Source organism: Passer montanus, unplaced genomic scaffold (genome assembly GCF_014805655.1).
Source record: "Passer montanus isolate IOZ18808 unplaced genomic scaffold, ASM1480565v1 scaffold59, whole genome shotgun sequence".
NCBI lineage: Eukaryota > Metazoa > Chordata > Aves > Passeriformes > Passeridae > Passer > Passer montanus.
The window spans coordinates 1,926,216-1,945,309 of record NW_024370926.1 but is presented as its reverse complement, the minus strand read 5'-3'; the positions used below and the strand labels follow the sequence as shown (position 1 = coordinate 1,945,309).

At 52.1% G+C, this 19,094-nt stretch overlaps 1 protein-coding gene across 1 annotated transcript in view; it reads left to right on the top strand.

Annotated features, from left to right (window-relative positions):
- Positions 1–1,004: 1,004 nt before the first annotated feature.
- The window catches only part of WNT9A (Wnt family member 9A), a 59,731-nt gene continuing 41,641 nt past the window's right edge, over positions 1,005–19,094 (top strand). Inside the window, exon 1 of the mRNA XM_039726540.1 lies at positions 1,005–1,155. Within this exon, the coding sequence (XP_039582474.1) occupies positions 1,061–1,155 (95 nt within the window). The 5' untranslated portion in view covers positions 1,005–1,060. The remainder of the gene's footprint in view (positions 1,156–19,094) is intronic.

Genomic DNA, 19,094 nt, shown 5'->3' with positions numbered 1-19,094 from the left:
TCTCTGGGGCTGAGCTCAAACCCCCAGGGACAGGGGCTTTTGAGACGAGAGCCCGGTGCCAAGTGTCCTCCTGCCTCTGTCCCCACGGGGACACGGGCTGGCTCAGCAGTGTGACACACACATGCCCAGGAGGGAAACCTTCCTGTCCTCGGGTGCTGGAATTACCTCCAGGATGACGATGACAGTGACATCGACAGACCTGGAAAAACGCTGCTGGCCAAAAGGGTGACATTTAGGGCATTAACTGCTTCCCCCCCGGGCTGCTCGGTGTCCCTGCACTGCTCACGGCGGCGTGGGTGTGCACACGAGCGTGCAACGCCTGTGCCTTCCCACATCCAACCTCTGCACGACTGCCCAGATGTGCCAAACCTCCTCCTTGCCCAGCTGCCCACCCCTGGCACATCCAGCCCTATCACGACTGCTGGATTCTTGCACAGCTGCCCAGATGTGGCACAGCTGCCCAGATGTGGCACAGCTGCCCCTTCCACAACTTCCCTGATCCTCGCACCACCACCCAGCCCTGGCACACCCCATCCTTGCCCAGCTGCCCACCCCTGGCACATCCAGCCCTATCACGACTGCTGGATTCTTGCACAGCTGCCCAGATGTGCCACACCTGCCCCTTGCACAATTTCCCCGATCCTTTCACGACCACCCAGCCCTGGCTGCCCCTACAACACCCACGCCTTGCACACCTGGCCCTGCTGCCCACGCCATGCCCAGATGCCCCTCCATGCCTTGCACACCCACCCCTGGCACACTCATCCCTCTCCCGCCTGCCCTTCTCGCTCACGCCCTGCACTCCCACCCCTTCCCCACGGCGTCCCACCACCCCAGGCTCCCGTTCCCCCGCGCTCTCCCCGCCCCGCCGCTCCGTCCCTCCTCCCGGGGCGTGTCCCCCCGTCCCCCCCCCTCCCGCCCCCCCTGCGGCCCCTCCCCGGCCCGCCCCGCCGCCGCTCGGGCTCTCGCCGCCGGCCGCGCTATAAGAAGCGGGGCGGGCGGCGGGGCCGCAGCGGGCGCGGCGGGGGAACGAGATGAGCAGCGCCGGCGCCGCTGCAAGATGCTGGATGGACACGTCCTGCTGGGATGGCTCTCCTCCTGCGCGCTCCTAGGGCTGCTCGCCTGCGCCCCGCGGCCCTCCGCCGCCTACTTCGGGTAGGTGCCCCCCGCTCCTGCTCCGTAACTTTTGCCCGAGTTTATTTTTAATGATGCTGATGGGGTTTTGCGCCTTGCCCGAGGTGGGGATGCTGCGGGCACCCTCCGTCCCTCGGGGGTGCGGGCATCCCCTCCCGCGGGCGCTGACAGCCGGCCCGGGACAGCGGCAGCGCCGTGCCCGCGGCTGTCCCGTGTCCCAGCGCCCGGAGCTCCCGGAATCCCCTTGGATCTGCCACTCGGGACCGGGCTCTCGGCGAGCCGCAGCCCCGCGGGAGCTGCCGGGCTGTGTCCCGGTGCCGCGGGCAGGAGCTGCTGGGGCCGAGCGAGCGCTTCGTTCCCCCGTTCCCCGCGGGGGCGACGCGCACGGAGCGGACCCGCAGCGCACCGGCCGCGGGCTGTACCCCTCCCCAGCATGGAACAGCGCAGGGAAAACTCCTTTTCCCCCGCAATCAAAGCTCGGGTTTCAACACCATGCGGTGGTGCTGCCGGTTGTTTTTTGGGGGGATCCGCGGCCGCGGGCGCATCCCCGGCGCTCACCTGTGCGCGGGGCGCGGCGCGGCCGGCAGGGGGCGCTCCCGGCCCGGCGCGCACCGCGCAGGTGGATCCCGCTCCCTTCCCGACCCCCTGTCCCGGGGATTTATCCCCCCCTATCCCGGGGAGTTATCCCCCCTTATCCTGGCGTTTTACCGCCCTATTTTCATCCCCCCGATCCCGCTGTCCCTGCTCTGCGCGGTGAGCTGGACCAGCCAATTCAACCCGCTCCCCTTCATCGCCCCCCGCAGCCGCGTTGCGGAGCCTCAGCTCCGTGCGGGGTTTTCTCTCTGTGTGCTTTTTGGGGTGTCGCTGCCTCTTATCCTTAATTTTAAACCGTTTGTGGCAAAATGTTGTCGGTTTGAGAGAGGAGTTTGACGCGAGCACCTGTGTAAGAGGTTTTGTGTAAGTTTATACAACAGTGGGGATTCTTGCTTCTTTTTCATTTTTTTTTCCTTTCTTTTCGGGGATGTTGTGTTGTGACCACTGGTAGGAGCCACTGGACCAGCCCTGGAGAATGTTTTAGCAGACTTGAGGTTTTCCCCCCTTCTTTCCAGTAAAACAAATCCTGGTGTTGAGGCTTGTCCATTGCTTGTGGTCTGGCAAAGTTCTCCAAACAGTGCTACTTACATCTTCTGTTTCCAACTCCAGAACCGTTTCGCTTCCTGCTGCTGGGGCTGGTTTTCTAAGGAAACAGCCTGTCCTGTGTGTGCAGGTTTTTAGGAAAAGCCCTTTTCTCCCTCGGCAGTGTGCAGAGGGCTGTTCCCAGCCCGTTGGCTCATGTGTCTGCCGAGGACCACCGGCACTGCGCAGCTCAATTGTGCCTTGGGGACTGACAGGCTTTGCAAGGAGCTTGGCTGTAACTCTCCTATTAATCCCTGCTGTGCTGCTATCTGCTCTAGAGCAGCAGGTAACTCATTGCAGTTCCTTCTGGGATTTCTCTCTTGGCTTGGGGAGGTTTTGACTTTAGAAGGGACACTCTGAGCCAAGGGAAGTGTCTGCTGTGTGTCCTGACTGCTTTGGGTTTTCTCAGTCTTGGTGCAGCTGCTGTTTCTGGTTTGAGACTCCCTCCCTGGCAGTGAGGAGGGGAGAGGAGATGCTGCCAGATGTGCACCCAGCCAGATGTGCACTCAGGGCTGCTGTGGTGTGCAGTGGAGTTTGCTCATGCAAAGCCTCCTTGTCTCTGGTTAAAGCCCCAGCAAAGGAGCAGCTGATCCCCTCTTTGTTCTTCCAAGAGCAGAGGTTGCACTTGCAGAGCTGCTGGGGACACTGGGAATAGTCAGTGCTGAGATCCCAGCTCCTGATAATCAACAGTGAGACCTGACAAGTGTGTGTGGAAGAGCTGAGCCCTCCTCACTGTGGGCTTCTGTCTGTTGGTAAGGAAAGAAATCCCACCTGGTAAAAGCTGGATGTTCCTGCAGAACTTCCTAGTTCTCTCTGCAAGTGCCCTGGGAAGGCTGGTATTGATATTTTTATTTCTGCCACGTGCAAGAAGGAGCTGCTCCAGGTGAGGCAGCACATCTGTTCATTCTGATAAATCCTTGCTAACAACTTGGCTGAGTGACCTGAGCTAAAACACATCCTCCAGGCAGGGAAAGGGATGCTTCTTTTGAGTCCCAAAGTCACCTTTTGGTGGCCTGCTGGCCGCTGTGGGTGCTGGCATCCCTGTGGAGGAGGTGGTGGGGCACAGAGTGAGGCAGTGTTAAGCAGATGTCACGCTGTGGCTGCAGCTTGGCTGCTCCCTTCCTCAGTCTGGAGGGGGATAGAGACAGCTGTGGATGATCCCTTCCCCCCCAGCCCCAATGTCTTATTTCAGGGAAAGAATTCCACATCTCCAAATGTGTGGCCTGGTGGGGAATTAGTGCCCAGGGACAGAAATGGGCCATGGTTACAGGATAATGAGATTGTGTCAGCATGGAGTTATGTCTGTGCCTGCCCTGGGGGGAGGCAGGAAGGGATGCTGGGCTGGGGACACCACGGCTGGAGGCTGCTGCTGCTGCTTCCCTGGAAGTCTGCTCTGGCGTTCTTGGAGGGATGCACGAGCAGCTGAGTAGGATAAATGCCCTCTGGAAGCAGAGTTTGTGTGTGTGTGAGTTCAAGCTGTGGGGCAGGTGGGGCTCTTGCTGCTGTTTTGCTCCATGCCCAGGCTGCCTGACTGGGAAATGTGCTGGAGGTGGAGGGGAGAGATGTGTGTCTGTGGAGGGAGAGACAGCTTTCCCCTTTTTCTGAGGGGAATTCTGGCAGCTGGGTGTTGCTGCCCTCCTCCCTGGAGCAGGTGCCAGCGAGACCCAGGGTTACTGGCCAGGAGCAGCACCTGCTGTGATGCTGAGCAGAGCTGAGAGCCTGCAGGCACCTGCTCAGGAGGAGTTTTGAGGGGTTTGGCTCAGCCCTAACTCCTGGGAAACAGCTGGAGGAGCCTGGCTACAGGGATGTGGTGATGCTACAGCTCCAAAACCTTGGCTGATAAACTTTTTGACAGAGAGAAAAAAGCAAAACTGAACACAGCCCTTTGTGCGTTTAGAGCTGCCCCTCAGGAGGATGATGATGATGGGGGTGGCTGAATTTTGTGGGAGAGGCTGAGCCTGCACCAGAGGGGGAGGCATTGCCTCGGGCTTGGTGTCAGCCTGCTGGGATGCACTGGCTGCCCCAGAAGCGAGGCTGCTTTTATGTCCAGCCACGGCCTCTGCAGCTGGGCTGTCTGAGCACTAATTTGCACCATATTCCAGCAGCCTGCTGGGGGGAGTTTGGAGCAGCCCCAGGCTGCCGGGATCCCTGAGAAAGCATTGCATTTCATTTTCCTCCCTGCTCTGCTTTCCTGGTGCCTGACACGCTCTGGGCGTGGGTATCTCCCCTCCCTCCCTTTCCTCTCTCCAGTGTGGCTGGGGGTGGTGGAAATGCCAGAGCAGCATCTGGGAATTGTGTTAGGACTTGCACTTCTGGGCTTTGGAAGTGGCAGGTGACAAGATTAGCCATGCTGGGGTGACAGAGTGGCTGAGGAACTTCAGTCCTGCTGTGTTCTGTGCTGGTGGGAAGGGAAAGCAGCCTGTAGGAGCTTCTGCTTTCCGTGGGTCTGAGGTGACCCAGGCCATAAATCAATCCCCCTCTATTTCTGTGGGTTCTGATTTGGAATCTGATTCAGTTTTGTTGCACCTTTTTTTTTTTTTTTTAAATATTTATTTTCTTAATTCTTGCTGGAAGAAGTGTTTTTCCTGCCGGTTGGGATTTGCTCTGCTTTCCCTCCGGGAGCAGAAGGATCCCAGCAGCTCTGCCCCCTCTGCAAACACTTGTCAAGACAGTAGTAATGTTACAAGTGGCTCATGCTTACATAGTGTTTATATTGACAGATTGCAATGTTCTGCATAAATGTAACTGATCTGTCCCCTGCACGCAGGCAACAGGAACCCTCAAATGCTCACGGGGGAGAGGGAGGGAGGGAGGGGAAGCATAGCTTGCCCTAATTTACCACCACAGCGCTCCCGAGAGCCGCGCTGCGGGGTTTGCCGTGTGGGAAGCGCCATGTATTTATTTTTATTCCCTTTGGCAGGTGCAGGATAGGTGCCCTGCTCCGCTGTAGGATAGAAACCTCGCTGTTCAGCGTGTGATTTTGTTAAGAGAGACTTAAAAAAATGCGGGATGTTGGGCTTGAAGGGGTTGTGAGCGCTCTGGGGTGGGTTCCTGAGCGGGGCGCGAAGTCACCGCGGGTTCCAGCGTCAGCTGGAATGTCACCTCAGCAGAAGCAATCCCACACAGGCTCTGCCTGTTTTGCCAGCCCGTGGGCCACGGTGGGCGATGGCAGGTCCCCTGTGTGTGTGTGGCTGTCACTGGAGGGTGGTGTGGGGCCATGTGCGGCCTGCAGGCCGCGGTGGCTTCGCGGGCGCGCCCGCCAGGCTCTGGCGTGTGTGAGATGGAGCAGCTGCTTCCCAGCACAACCCAAAAAAACAAAACCTGGCCTCGGCTGGCGAGGCAGGAATGCAGCACGCAGGCAAACACAGCTGGAGTGCCCGGAAAGGACGGCTTGGCCATCCCGCCCTGAGCCGCGCGTTCTGCCGCTCCCACACGGCTCCGTGGGGTTTCAGCTGCTGGATTTGGGGTTTTCCTTGGAAAACTGGAAGGGTTTGCCTGGTTTGGGTGGGTGGTTTATTTCTTTGTTTTTTTGTTGTCTTTTTTTCCCCCCTCCCTTGCTTTTTTGGAGCTGGGTGAGTTGTCACTGCCGTGAGTCCTGCCTGGCTTGGCTCCTGAAGTTGGCCTCTCTGGGTCAACTCAAAGCAGTGTTTAACCTCCATTCCTCTGGAAGGGAACCCCGTGCCCAGAAGCAGCATTTGCTTTGGAGGTGCCTGGAAGTGGCACTGGATTTGATGAGGCGCCACAAGGGTGGTGACAAAGCCGGGTATATTTGGAAAAATAACTGTGCCAGACTTGCGTCTTCATCCCTGGGGAGCAGGATTTGCCCCAGATCAGGCTGGGAAATGCCTGGAAGCTCCTGCTGCCTGCAGAGGACGGAGCAGCATTAACTCAGACAAGAATTAGTATTTTTTTTTTTTGCTTAAGTAGTTGATTGATCACATTGCTTGACATTTTGGAAACACTGCCTTGTGCCTCAGTTTCCCTCACCTGAGGCTGTTCCTCTCTGAACTCAGGTTAGTGATGAGCACTGCCTCAGCCTCCATGTCCAAATATTGCATTTTTCTTTTTCCCAGTTCTGCAAATGACACCTTGGAGGGGGAAGATGGGTTGTTAGGAGAACACTGAGTGGATATCTGGCAAAGCAGGAGGCTGGCGACTTCCTTTAGCCTGACTGGTGATGCAGAACCAGAGACCAGGAATCCACAGGACTCTGGTCTCCTGCTGAAAGGCCTGGTCAATGATTAACTTCATTTCTGGAAGCTGCTGACAACAATAAAAGGGAGTCCAGCCCCACAACCCCAACACAAGGAGCCCCAGAGTGTTTAATAATTAAAGGCCTTGTGCTTTATCAGGGTAATGAGAATGGCCTTAAGGCTTATTTGGTGGCAGGTAATTGAATTAGGCTGTGGGATTGGGAAAGGGAAGCAAGTTAAGTGGAAAGTCTGGAGGACTGCATGGAGAAGCCTCTGTGATGCAGCTTAGTCAGAATCTTTGACTAGAGCAAGTTTTGTCAGTTTTTGCTTCTTTCTTCATTTTTCTGTCGGATTAATTCATTGTGCTGGCAGACTTGGTGTAGTTTTCTCTTGGAGAATCGTGGAATGATTTGGGTTAGAAAAGACTTTCAAATTCCACTCCCTGCCATGGGCAGGGGCACCTTCCACCATCCCAGGCTGCTCCAAGCCCCATCCAGCCTGGCCTTGGGCACTTCCAGGGATCCAGGGACAGCCACAGCTTCTCTGGGCAACCTGTGCCAGGGTCTCACCACCTTCACAGGGAGGAATTTACTCCTAAAACCTCACCTAAACCTGTTTTCTTTCACTTTAAAGTATTCCCACTGGTCCTATCACTATCTACCTCTGTAAAAAGTTCTCCCCAGCTCTCTTGTGAATATTCCTGGCCCTGGGATGCTCCACTCCATTCCCTTCATTTAAGGACACACTGACAGTGTTATTTCTAATAAATGTTAATATTTAAATATTCTTTAAGTTTTTTTAAGTGGAAAATCTGAATCAGAAGAAACTGCTGAGTTTAAGTTCTCATGGGGGTGGCTGGGCAGCCAGAGGAGGTGCTGGACCAGTGAACATCACTGGTGTTCCCACAGTGTGAGGCATCTGTGGTCCAGAGCTGCACAGGGGTGGTGGGACATGGAAATCTTGGCTTAGGAGAGCTCAAGACTGGATTTGCCTTCCCTGTCTCCTGTTTCATCCCTGTGCTTTGATGCCTTCTAAGAGGGAGTGAGGTTGGAAGGGGATTTTGAAGGTGTTAAATCAGAATATCCCCACTGTGGGGACCACCAGAGGTGGGAGGATTCCTGATGCCAGAAGCTCCATGTGGATCCTCTCTGCTCCAGTGCCATGGAGTAATGTGACCCCTTCAGGGCTTGGGTTCTGTGGCCACCTGAGTTCTGTAGAAGAGAAAAGGGGTTGAGTCTTCCCCTGATGATTGAGGAGAGGATTTGATGCATTCCAAGTGTCTTGATCTGCTCCCCCTCCATTTCTGTCCCTGTGGTTCCAGCTGCCTCCTGAGAGACCCCTCTGGGGTGGGATGGTGCTGAGTTCACACTGAAACCTTCTGTTAGGCACAAACTTCCCAAATTCCTTCTGTTAGGCACGAACTTCCCAAGTTCCCAACTCCCAGGGCTGTGTTGGAGCATTCCAAGAACTCTCCTGGACCTGGTTTTCCAACCTAAAACCTGCTGAGCCTCTGGCTTCCCTCCACACTGGAGCAGCCCCTTCTCTCTGCAGCCAGAACAGCTCTCTGGTGGCTTGTGGTGTGTTCCTACAGTTGGTTCCTTGACCTGAGGAGCCCTCGAGCACAGGACTTGGTGTTTGCACTCCTGAATGGTCTTGGGGGGCCACTGCTCCTCCTGCAGAACGTGGCTGCAAGTTCTGGACCAACATGAGCCAGGTAGGATTTCCTTTCCTGGCTTTTTCCAGAGCTCAGGAACCAGCTCAAGTCAAGCTGAGAGGACCCAGAAATTATTAGGATTTTTATTATGGAAAGGGTTAACCCTTTATGAGCTTTTTTTTGACGTCAAGATGCAAATTTTTTTCCTCTTCTCCTGTTGGTAACTGTGCTTTTTAAGGTTCCTTCAGATGGTGGCTGTAAGTGCTAATGAGCCTTATCTCTCCAGATACTGTCATAAAACACACTTATGAACTTTATCAGCTCAGCAAGCTTTACATTTTATTGTAATGTGTGTTTGCACTTCCCCAAGTGGAACAGGGAGTATTTTGACTCCATGGATAAACACAGCAGTTACAGGATTTGCTGGAGCTGATAGAAAAATCTATCCTGATTTTATTTTAATTTTTTTTATTCCCTCAGCTTTTACCAGGAACTCTTTGTTTCAAATGAATCCAGCAGCTCCTGATTGTGCTCTGTAGCTTTCCAGGCTGTTATTATAAACCATTCTCTAAGGTTTGAGGAGCATTTTGTTAATTCAGTTGCTGAAGGATTTTATTGTTTCAAATGAATCCAGCAGCTCCTGATTGTGCTCTGTAGCTTTCCAGGCTGTTGTTATAAACCATTCTCTAAGGTTTGAGAATATTTGTTAATTCAGTTGCTGAAGGATTTTTCTGAAACCTTCTGTTAGGCACAAACTTCCCAAATTCCTTCTGTTAGGCACGAACTTCCCAAGTTCCCAACTCCCAGGGCTGTGTTGGAGCATTCCAAGAACTCTCCTGGACCTGGTTTTCCAACCTAAAACCTGCTGAGCCTCTGGCTTCCCTCCACACTGGAGCAGCCCCTTCTCTCTGCAGCCAGAACAGCTCTCTGGTGGCTTGTGGTGTGTTCCTACAGTTGGTTCCTTGACCTGAGGAGCCCTCGAGCACAGGACTTGGTGTTTGCACTCCTGAATGGTCTTGGGGGGCCACTGCTCCTCCTGCAGAACGTGGCTGCAAGTTCTGGACCAACATGAGCCAGGTAGGATTTCCTTTCCTGGCTTTTTCCAGAGCTCAGGAACCAGCTCGAGTCAAGCTGAGAGGACCCAGAAATTATTAGGATTTTTATTATGGAAAGGGTTAACCCTTTATGAGCTTTTTTTTGACGTCAAGATGCAAATTTTTTTCCTCTTCTCCTGTTGGTAACTGTGCTTTTTAAGGTTCCTTCAGATGGTGGCTGTAAGTGCTAATGAGCCTTATCTCTCCAGATACTGTCATAAAACACACTTATGAACTTTATCAGCTCAGCAAGCTTTACATTTTATTGTAATGTGTGTTTGCACTTCCCCAAGTGGAACAGGGAGTATTTTGACTCCATGGATAAACACAGCAGTTACAGGATTTGCTGGAGCTGATAGAAAAATCTATCCTGATTTTATTTTAATTTTTTTTTCAGAGAAATTTCAACAGCACAGCAAGGTTCTGGTTAAACTTCTGCCCACTCCTGCCAGGACTGCCTCGGCCAGCAGGGAGGGTTTTCAGCTCGGATGCCCCTGTGGGTCTCTTTCAGTGCTTCTTTCACATCCAGGGGAAATCATCTGTTGCTCCACATCATCAAAGCCACCTCCTGCTCTGCTCCTTGGCCAATTTTGCTGCTCCACTCTCTGGAAGACCCCAAGAAGTTTTTCCAAGTTGCTCCAATTGGGAAATTCCTCCATCCAGTGCGTGGCAAATACAGAAATCAGAGCAAGTTTGCTCCAAATTCCATGATCAATTAATGCTGTTTTAATCAGATTTTAAATGGATCTGCTCCTAAAATTCCTGCCAACTCCCATCCAGCCTGTTGGGAATCAGGAGGAATTGGGTGTTCCATGCTGTGTCCCAGACTCAGCATTCCTGTCAGCCTCTCCTGAGGCAGTGGGGAAGGGTGGGTGAGGGCTCATCAGACAAGGCTTTGAAAATTACCCAGATAATCCAAGAAAATGTGTTTCCACTTGAGTTGAACGTGGAAATGCTGCTGGATTTTGGTGTTTCTCAGCTTTTTGACATCCTGGATTGGGAAGCTGGGAGCCGGCTCAGTGACTGCACTGGGGATGAGTGTCCACCTTGGACTGGATCCACTGGTGTTGGCTGCAGAGCCTCTCCCAGGGCAATCCACGACTCCAGGGGGCCTTTCCCAGCTCAGGAACACGGAATTCAGCTGCTCTCCAGTGCTGCCCATCTCCTCTGAAAAGAAACCCAATCCTGCAGCTCAAACCCCTCTGGGGACAGTTCACCAGCACTGATACTTGATTTAAAAGAACTGACTTGTTTGGCTTAATCTTGACAAAATTCTTTTCTAGCCCTAATCCTCTCCCAGTGTAAGGTGAGATCTTGAAATACCTGGCAAACCTCGAGCTCAGCTCTCTCTCTGCATCTCTGGGCCTCTCTGCAATCCAAGGTGAGGGGGGTAGGGGCGTTTTCAGCCCCTGCCAAAGATCAGTCTCCTGCTGGGAGCAAGCAGGGAGCTCTTTCCCAGTCTGTGGTTAACAAGTTGATCTGACAGGCCAGAGGTGAAGCAGCCACTTGAGCTGAATTACAGGGTCTGACCAAAGATCCAACACTTCCTCTGGCTCGTTAGCACAGCTGTGCTGCATCCCTGGGGACTATTTCTATCTTCTGGCTTGTCCCATGTTGACTCTGGAAATCCAGAGGCTTAGCATGAGTTTGGAGAGAGGACTGGAGCTGAAGAGCTGCCCTTGGGGAGGGTGTGAGCTGGACTGAGGAAGGCTTTGAGCAGTCCCTGTGGTCAATGTTACGAGCTGTAATGTCCAGACTGCTTTGTGGAGCTGAGGGAAATGTGTTTTCAGGCAGATTTGCCTCTCTGCAAGGTGCAGGATGGGTCCTGGGCTGAAGGGATGGTGCTTGCAGGGCAGTGGGACCAGGCATAATCCTGCACTTGCAGGATCAGCTGAGCTTGCAGAGGGATCCCCAACCATGAAGAAACAAATCTGATGTTGTGGAGATGCTTTAGAAGCAGAAAATCCCCAGTGCCTGTGGGATTTTGTGTTCCCAGAGCACAGGCTGGGTTCAGCAGGGCTGTCCCAGCCACGGCAGGGTGGGAGGTACCAGGGGAGGAGAAGGGCATCCTCCCTCAGCCCTGCATCCCTGGGGCTGCTCCAGGCTCATGGAAAATCTGAGAGCTGGCGCTGGGAGGGGGCAGCTGAGCTGACAGCCTGGCCTGGGCTGACTCACAGTGACAAAAACGCCTCAGTTTGGGCTCGGTGACCCTGTGACACCACAGCTCTGGGGCTGTTTGTGCCAGGGGCTGCATGTGCCCCCTCACAGGCTCATGGGGAGGAGTGGGGAGTGACTCCTCTGCTCCCAGAGCCTGCAGAGAGCCAGGACTGAGGTGAGCTGCTCCCAGGGATGCTCTGCTGCTGCTGGCCACCTCAGTGGCCTTGGCCAAACAGCTGCTCCTCCCTGCCTGTGTGGGGCTGTTTACTCTGCTCCCAGGGCTCTCTGCAGGCTCCTTGCAAGTGCTTGGGATTGAAGTGGCTCTGAAGCTGCTGTCTGACCTGTCTGGATGTTCAGTTTTACCCCGTTGTGGGTGAAGGGAGCAGAGATTGCTCAGGGTCTGTGTGGCACAGGACTGTTCTCACGGGGAGCAGCTCTGAGCTGACTCAGGGATTTGGTGCACATCCTTTAAAGCCCCAAAAGGCTGTTGGGCTGTGGATTGTATTTGAAAATGCCTTCAATATGTGCCTGACAAAGCAGAAGCTGCCGGGTTGAAGTTTCTCCTCCTGTTGCAGCAATAAGGGGGATCCAAAGACAAATTTATAGAGGATTCAAAGACAGATTTATAAGGGATCCAGAGACAGATTTATAGGAATCTTCCTGCTGAATTGGTGAGGTCTGAAGTGTTTAAAAGCAGGAAACACCAAGCTCCAGCCCACGAGGTCTGGCTGCAAAACAAGATGAGTGGTGCAGGCTTCACTTTGGGGGTTCAGCGTTGCACCTGCTCTCCTTTCCCAGAGCCTGGCTGGGAGATGCGTGGCTGGATTTCCAGGGCAGCTGCTGCCCTTGCTTCAAGCAGCAGCCACACGTTGCTCTTGCTCCTGTCAGCTGCCCGAGCTCCTCTGTTTGTGTGTCAAAAACTTGAAGGCTGGGAGAAGGAGGAAACTTGACCAGTGCAATGGAAACCTTCAATTCCCCGCGGTCCCAGGAGGAGCAGAGCAGCTCCAGGCTGGAGCTAGCAATGAACTCCGTTTGTACACTGCCTCGCCTCTCCGGGAGGAGCAGCAGCCAGGAAAAATATCAACAGTTCCATTAAAAAGTCTGCTGGTTTGCTAAAGTAGTGGAATAAACATACCTGTAGGTAAAGCAGCCCGAACCGCACAGGAAACATTAACGGCAGCGAACACACGCAGCCTCCTGCCTCTCCCTGTGGATGTCCCCGAGAAAAAACACTGCATCCATGGCGATGGGGACATCAAACAGCAGCTGGGGGGATTATTCTTAGCTGGGGAAGAAGTGGCTTGCATGAAACAGGGGCTCTGTGGTTTCCTAGAAAGGCAAAACCTGGGTTGAGCCTGCCCTGTGCTGCTGGCAGGTCTGGGGAGGGGGGACTTGGAGTAAAAATTGAGGCAGGATGTGGTTTGGGGTGGTTGGTAGCCTTTTGTTTGATTTGATTGCCCTTCTTAGCTTTCTGATTGCTGTTTCCGTGGGAGTTGTGTGGGGCTGACCTGCTTTTGCTCTAAGCAGTGGAGAAGCTGGGATGAAAACCAGTGGGAAGTGGGGAACACCCTGGGAGCTTGCAGAAGAGCAGGGTGGGTGTGGTAGCACTAAATGGGGGATCCAATCACCCCCAGCCATCAGTGTGGGGTGGAGTTGGCCCCTTCCCCCCTCCACAGACCCTAAATCCATCCTCTGATCCCTTTGGGACAGAGGGAATGGAGTGAGAGCTGTATTTGATATTTCAGTGAGGGGACGTGAGCCTGGAGCCTGGCTCGAGTAGGGGGTGCTGCCCATAAAACCCAGCTTCCCCTTGGCCATGCCCAGCAAATATGGCCAGCCCAGAAAATCCACGTGGAAAATGCCTTTGGTTGCAACCAGATGGCACCTGTCAGGCACAAGGAGACATTTCTATTAGTGCTCTCATTGGAGTGGTTTGGATCCCTCCCAGACCCGAGCTGTCCTCCCTGGGGCAGATTGATGGGATTATTGCATGCTAGAGACAGTCCCTGTGCTCCCAGGCCTCATCTGCACAGCCACTTAGCACAACTAATCTGAAGTGACTTTTAAAGTGGATTAGTTCAATTACTCTTAACTAGCCCTGGTGGAAACACTCTCCTTGGGGATTAAAGGTCCTTAATTCACTTTAACAGACTTGATTTCAATGCAAAGCAGGCTGAACTGAATTAAGGGCACTTTAGAGCCTTGTTTGGAGGAGGCACTCCAAAAGTGATGTGGTTTAACCGCCCCACTTTGCATTCCTGGGCTCCATTCGTTCCAGTTGAGCATTGCTGGAGTGTCCCCTTACCGGTGACTAATGCAGGCAGCCTCTCACACAGAGAGCTGCAAGCTTTACCTCAGCTCATGTGTGAGCCACCTCCTGCATCTGCTGAGCCACTGCTTAAAATTGGTGTCTTAGAGGTGTTTACTCTCCTTAAATTTTTAAACTTTTGTTTTCTTTTTTCTTTTTTTTTTTCCCTTTAACTCTTCAACCCAAGCTTTTTGCTTTTTCACTTAAAAATGCGGGGCAGTGAGTCACTCGTCAGCTTTTCCCTGCTGTCCTGAAGTCTCTGGATGAACTGGGAATATTTGACCAACAGCACACTCCTCCTTTAGCTGGGGAGTTTCTCTCCAGTTGAGGGTGAGCTGTGGTTGTGAAAGACTTTTTGGCCTCAGTTTCCCTGAAGTTTTTGTGAAAAACAGTCATTCCATGTGGTGCCCTGGATAATTCTTGCTCTGGAGGGAGCTGGGTGGGACATTCCTCTGCATGTGAAGTGTTGGATGATGTGGGTGTGGAGGAGAAGAGGGGAATCCTGCCAGTGCCAGGGAAGATCCCTGAAGGGAAAAATATCATGACTTTTTATTTCCTTCATGCTGATCCTAAGCATTTTGACTCTGAAGGGAAGAAGACGTAGCACTGACCCTTCTGCAGATGGGGCTCTCCCCTCCTTGTCCTCATCCCTACACCCCATTCTCTGACCTGATTCCATCCTGACCCTTTGCCCTTCCTGTGAGATCCCTGCTTTGCATCCAGATTTAATCCCGGAGGAGCAGCGTCCAGCAGATTGTGGAGGGAATGGCTGCTTGGCACAGCTTTGCCACCTCTGCTTTCCAAGGAAAGGAAGGGTTAAACCCAGTGACTGAAGTGAGTGCCAGCATTGCTCTGGGTAAGGCTTCTCCAGCGTGCCAGAGCAAGGTTTATTTTACTAATAGCCCTGTGTAACTTCACCCTCCCCTCCTGCTCAGGATATTTCAGCTCCTCTCCTTAGTTCAGCATCACTTCAGAGCTGGGGGAGCAGTTTGGGTGGCCACAGCAGCAGCTGCCAGCCCTGTAAGGATTTTTTTTTTTTTTTTTTGGGGGGAGGTTGGTGAACAAACCCTGAGTTTCTTTAGGCCGGGTTTTTCATGGCTCTCCTGAAGGGTTCCTGCAGGCTTTGGAGAGGGGAACAGACACTGCACACAGGCAGGACATGGATGCTGCTGCTGCCCTGATGGGCTGGGGCTCTGAGACCTCTCTGTGCTGCAGCTCAGAGATCCCTCAAAGGCCCCTCTGTGCTGCCCTGCAAAGGCTGTGTCTCTCTTACAGCTCTGCCTGAACCCTAAGCTGATTTAATCTCATTTTCTTGCCACCAAGGAGATCCTCCTTCCCTCTCCACACCAAGCTGCTCCTCGGGCCCTGGTGGCCTTCATGCTTGGCTGGAGCTTGGCACAAACAGTGGCAATGTGGCTGCTGTGGTTCTGCTCCAAGTTGGGTTTCTCTAGTGAAGTTTTCTGGAGCGATGATGGAAATCAATGGCCAGATTTGGGCAGGGTTTTTTTTATTCTCATCATGGAATGGGTTGGGTTGGCAGGAACCTTAAAGATCACCTAGTGCCACCCTCTGCCATGGGCAGGGACACCTTCCACTATCCCAGGCTGCTCCAAGCCCAGCCTGGCCTTGGACACTGCCAGGGATCCAGGGGCAGCCACAGCTTCTCTGGGCACCCTGTGCCAGGGCCTGCCCACCCTCCCAGAGAACAATTTCTTTCTAACATCTAATCTAAATCTCTATTCTTGCTCAAAAAGTACCTCAAAATGAAATACCTTTTTAATTTAAATTTTCAGTTATATGACATTGTTTTTAATTACCTGGGCCAAGAGCTCTTTCTCCCTAGGTTTTGGTGGCAGTGCCTGGTGAGTTTAGCACCATGAGGTGCTGGTCTTTTCTTCTATAAGACATGAGGCCATTAACTTCATCTTTAGCACCTCTTAAGACTTCTGGAGACAGTTGCTCTGGGAAATACTGAAAGACTACTTAGAACACATCAATTTGTGTAATTGTCCAACTGAGAAACTTCTGAGAAGACACCAAGGTGTTGCTGAGAGCTCTTTCACCTCAGGACACATTTTTATTTTGGAATGATGCTGGTTTTAAATCTCAGGATCTGGAAAGGAGGTGTATTAATACATCCTTCAAAACCTTCTCCTCTCTTAGGGATACCTGGGGGTATTCCCATGCCTGGAAGTGCCCAAGGCCAGGTTGGATGGGGCTTGGAGCACCCTGGGATAGTGGGAGGTGTCTCTGCCATGGCAGGGGGTGGAACTGGATGATCTTTAAGGCCTTTTCCAACCCAAACCGTTCCATGATTCTCTGTCTGTTCTAAGGTAGCTTTTTGAAGGGCTCTTTGAGGTCAGGCTCATGAAGTTTGAGTTTGTGACTATCATCTAAAGAGGGAGTCCAACAAGCTGCCTTCGAGGTGGGAGTTGCTCACATCCAAGAGCAGCCCAGTGTAGTTTTCCATCCCTTGTGTCTTCCTGGGGGGATTGTAGAGCCCCAGAGCTGCTCTTGCAAGTAGTCAGGAGTGCTGGAAACCTAAATGCAAGACCTGCTTAGTCCTGAGAGGTTTTCATTTTAGACCCAAATTAAATTATTTCCCTTGCTGTGCCACTTCTTCCATCATGTGTTGCTGCAACCAGTGGGTGGGGGGGATAAAGGATCTTCTGGAGTGGCCCTAAAAATGGGCTTTCAATACCTAAACTGAATTTTTCCTCCTGTAAACTTTCAATCTGAGGGATGTTGACCTGTGGCATTTATGGGGTTGGTGAGATTTTTTGTGTAAGTTGCCCCTTCTTTCTACTCCTGCAGCTTTTCCACAGGGATGGAAACTCTGTTCGAGGAGATCCTCAACTTCCATCTACAAAAATTAACTAATCGCATCAAAATTGAGAGTAAGGGATTGAGTGAGGTGTTGGTGTATGAATTTTATGGCTTTTTGTGGCTTCATGTTGGGAAGAACAAATCTAGGAAGAGCCTAAGTACTTCATGAGTTCTTGCTTTGATCAACTGGTGGTTGGGTGGAGGAGCTGAGCAGATTTAAATCTGGAGTAGAATCACAGCCAAGTCCTGACCCTTTGAGGATCCAAAGGGGGAATTTCTTTGCCCACCAAGCTCTTGTCCAGTTAGATGAAACCAGCATCTTCCCCAGTAGTTCCAAAGAGAAAGATGATGTTCTCAAAATCACTGAAAACTCTTAAAATCTCTGCTGTGGGATTTATATACATCCTGCTTAATGGGTTCACACTGGAACACTTCTTGATCTCTTGCTGCCCTGTTTTCAGCAGCCTCTGGACAACCTGAGGGCTGTTGCATTTAGGTGCCAGGATAATTTGGTAAGGATTTGTCCTTTTTAATGGTTTCTTTCCCACCTCACTCTTTAAAGCTGCTCTAATTCCATGTTGCCCTAATTGTGATATGCAAACTTTAAAAGGAAAATCGCAGCCAATGTATTTTAAGATCCTTTTGGGCAAGCAGCCCCCTACTTAACGTGATAAATTTGGACAGCTTTTCTCACTAAGGAAAATAAAAAGCTTTCCAAATCAAGAAAATTATGTAAGCAAATCCGATGAGTGTGCTCTAAAATTAAACCTGCCTCGCAAGCTTTGGGACCTTTAGTGTGAAGCTGGTGTTGGGGTTTCTTGGGGATTTTTTGGTTGGATTTTTTTTTGGGAAGACGTAAAACCTTGCTGGGGAATAGCCAGTGGTTTCTCTCCGATCCACCCATCCCCTTATTATGACCAAATGTGGAAGAACATAGATTCAGGGACCATCCTTGCCCAGGACCCACTTCCCATCATCCTAAAAGAGCCACAGTAGGTATTGGGCAGAAATTTTCTGGAAGCAGTGGTTGCCTTGTCCTGTTCCTTCATGGATCTCCTGCCATGTAGCATCCAAAGGCATGACTCTGTAGAATTCCAGAATGGTTTGGGCTGGAAGGGACCTCAAAGCTCATCTCATTCCAACCCCCTGCCATGGACAGGGAGCCTTCCACTATCCCAGGCTGCTCCCAGCCCTGTCCACCCTGACCTTGGACACTTCCAGTGATGGGGAATCCACAACATCTCTAGGAACTGCAGTGCAGTTGTAGCTTGGTGTGGATTTTCTGTGCTGGAACCAAGTTGTGCTGTCTCCTCACCTGTGACCCAAATTGTCTTGTGTGAGGTTCCTAAACCTGGAGTTTACAAACTGCTACAGACACTCTATAAATGATAATTATTCCAGGATGAAGGTGGGATAAAAAGGTTTTTACTGGTCACTTTTCCATAAATCCCTGTCTCCTCATTCCATGTGCATTGGGAAAGTCTCTTTTCTTGCTGCTGTCTTCATCCTCCCTCCACTGTACCACCTAAACTCTCCTGCACTTTGTCCAAGGTGTATTTTTCTGTGCCACATGGCCAAAGTTGCTCATTCCAGGATGAAGGTGGGATAAAAAGGTTTTTACTGGTCACTTTTCCATAAATCCCTGTCTCCTCATTCCATGTGCATTGGGAAAGTCTCTTTTCTTGCTGCTGTCTTCATCCTCTCTCCCACTGTACCACCTAAATTCTCCCGCACTTTGTCCAAGGTGTGTTTTTCTGTGCCATATGGCCAAAGTTGCTTTGGGGACCTTCATTCCCTTGCTGCAAACTTGGAAGAGGTCAGCATTATCCTCCAGGGATGGCAATCAACAGCTTCCTTGTGAGGGAATTGGAGGTGCAGGCACTGATCTCTCTGTAGTTGATGCCTTGAGAAAGCTGACCTAGAGCAGAGGCTGGACACAGTTAAAGAATAAAGCAGGGATTTATTCAAAGGATCTCCTCCATGGATCCACCTTGGGCAGCACCAGAGCCCAGCCAGGGCTGCCCCCAAGATGAACCCAAATGGCCCCAAAATGCACGAGCGCTGCCGGGGTCTCTCCCTGGGCTCAGCTCTGCTCCATGTGCACATTGCAGTTCAGTGTCCAACCCCAGTGCAGCCCCTGCAGTCCCATCCTGCTTGTTTTTCTCTCTCCAGCCCACGGGGTTTGTGCTCTTGGGCTGAGATTTGGATCATTTGTCCTTGGTGCCCAGCTGGAGCAGGAATTGTTTTGTCTCCCTGCTCTGTGCAGAGAGCTCCCCATGCCCTGATGTGAAGCCCAGACCCACACACTAAAGCAGCACAGAATCTGAAAATATAAAAGCTAAACCCTGATGCATTGTAGTGACCAGTGACACGATCCAGAACAGCAGGAAGCTGTTGAGGGGTTTAGGTTGGATATCTTCTTCCCCCAGAGCATGGTGGGGCATGGCCCTGAGGCTTCCAGAGCTCCCAGGAGGGTTTGGACAATGCTCTCAGGGACAGGCTGGGGTTTTTGGGGTGTCTTTGCAAGGCTGGTGTTGGACTTGATGATCCCT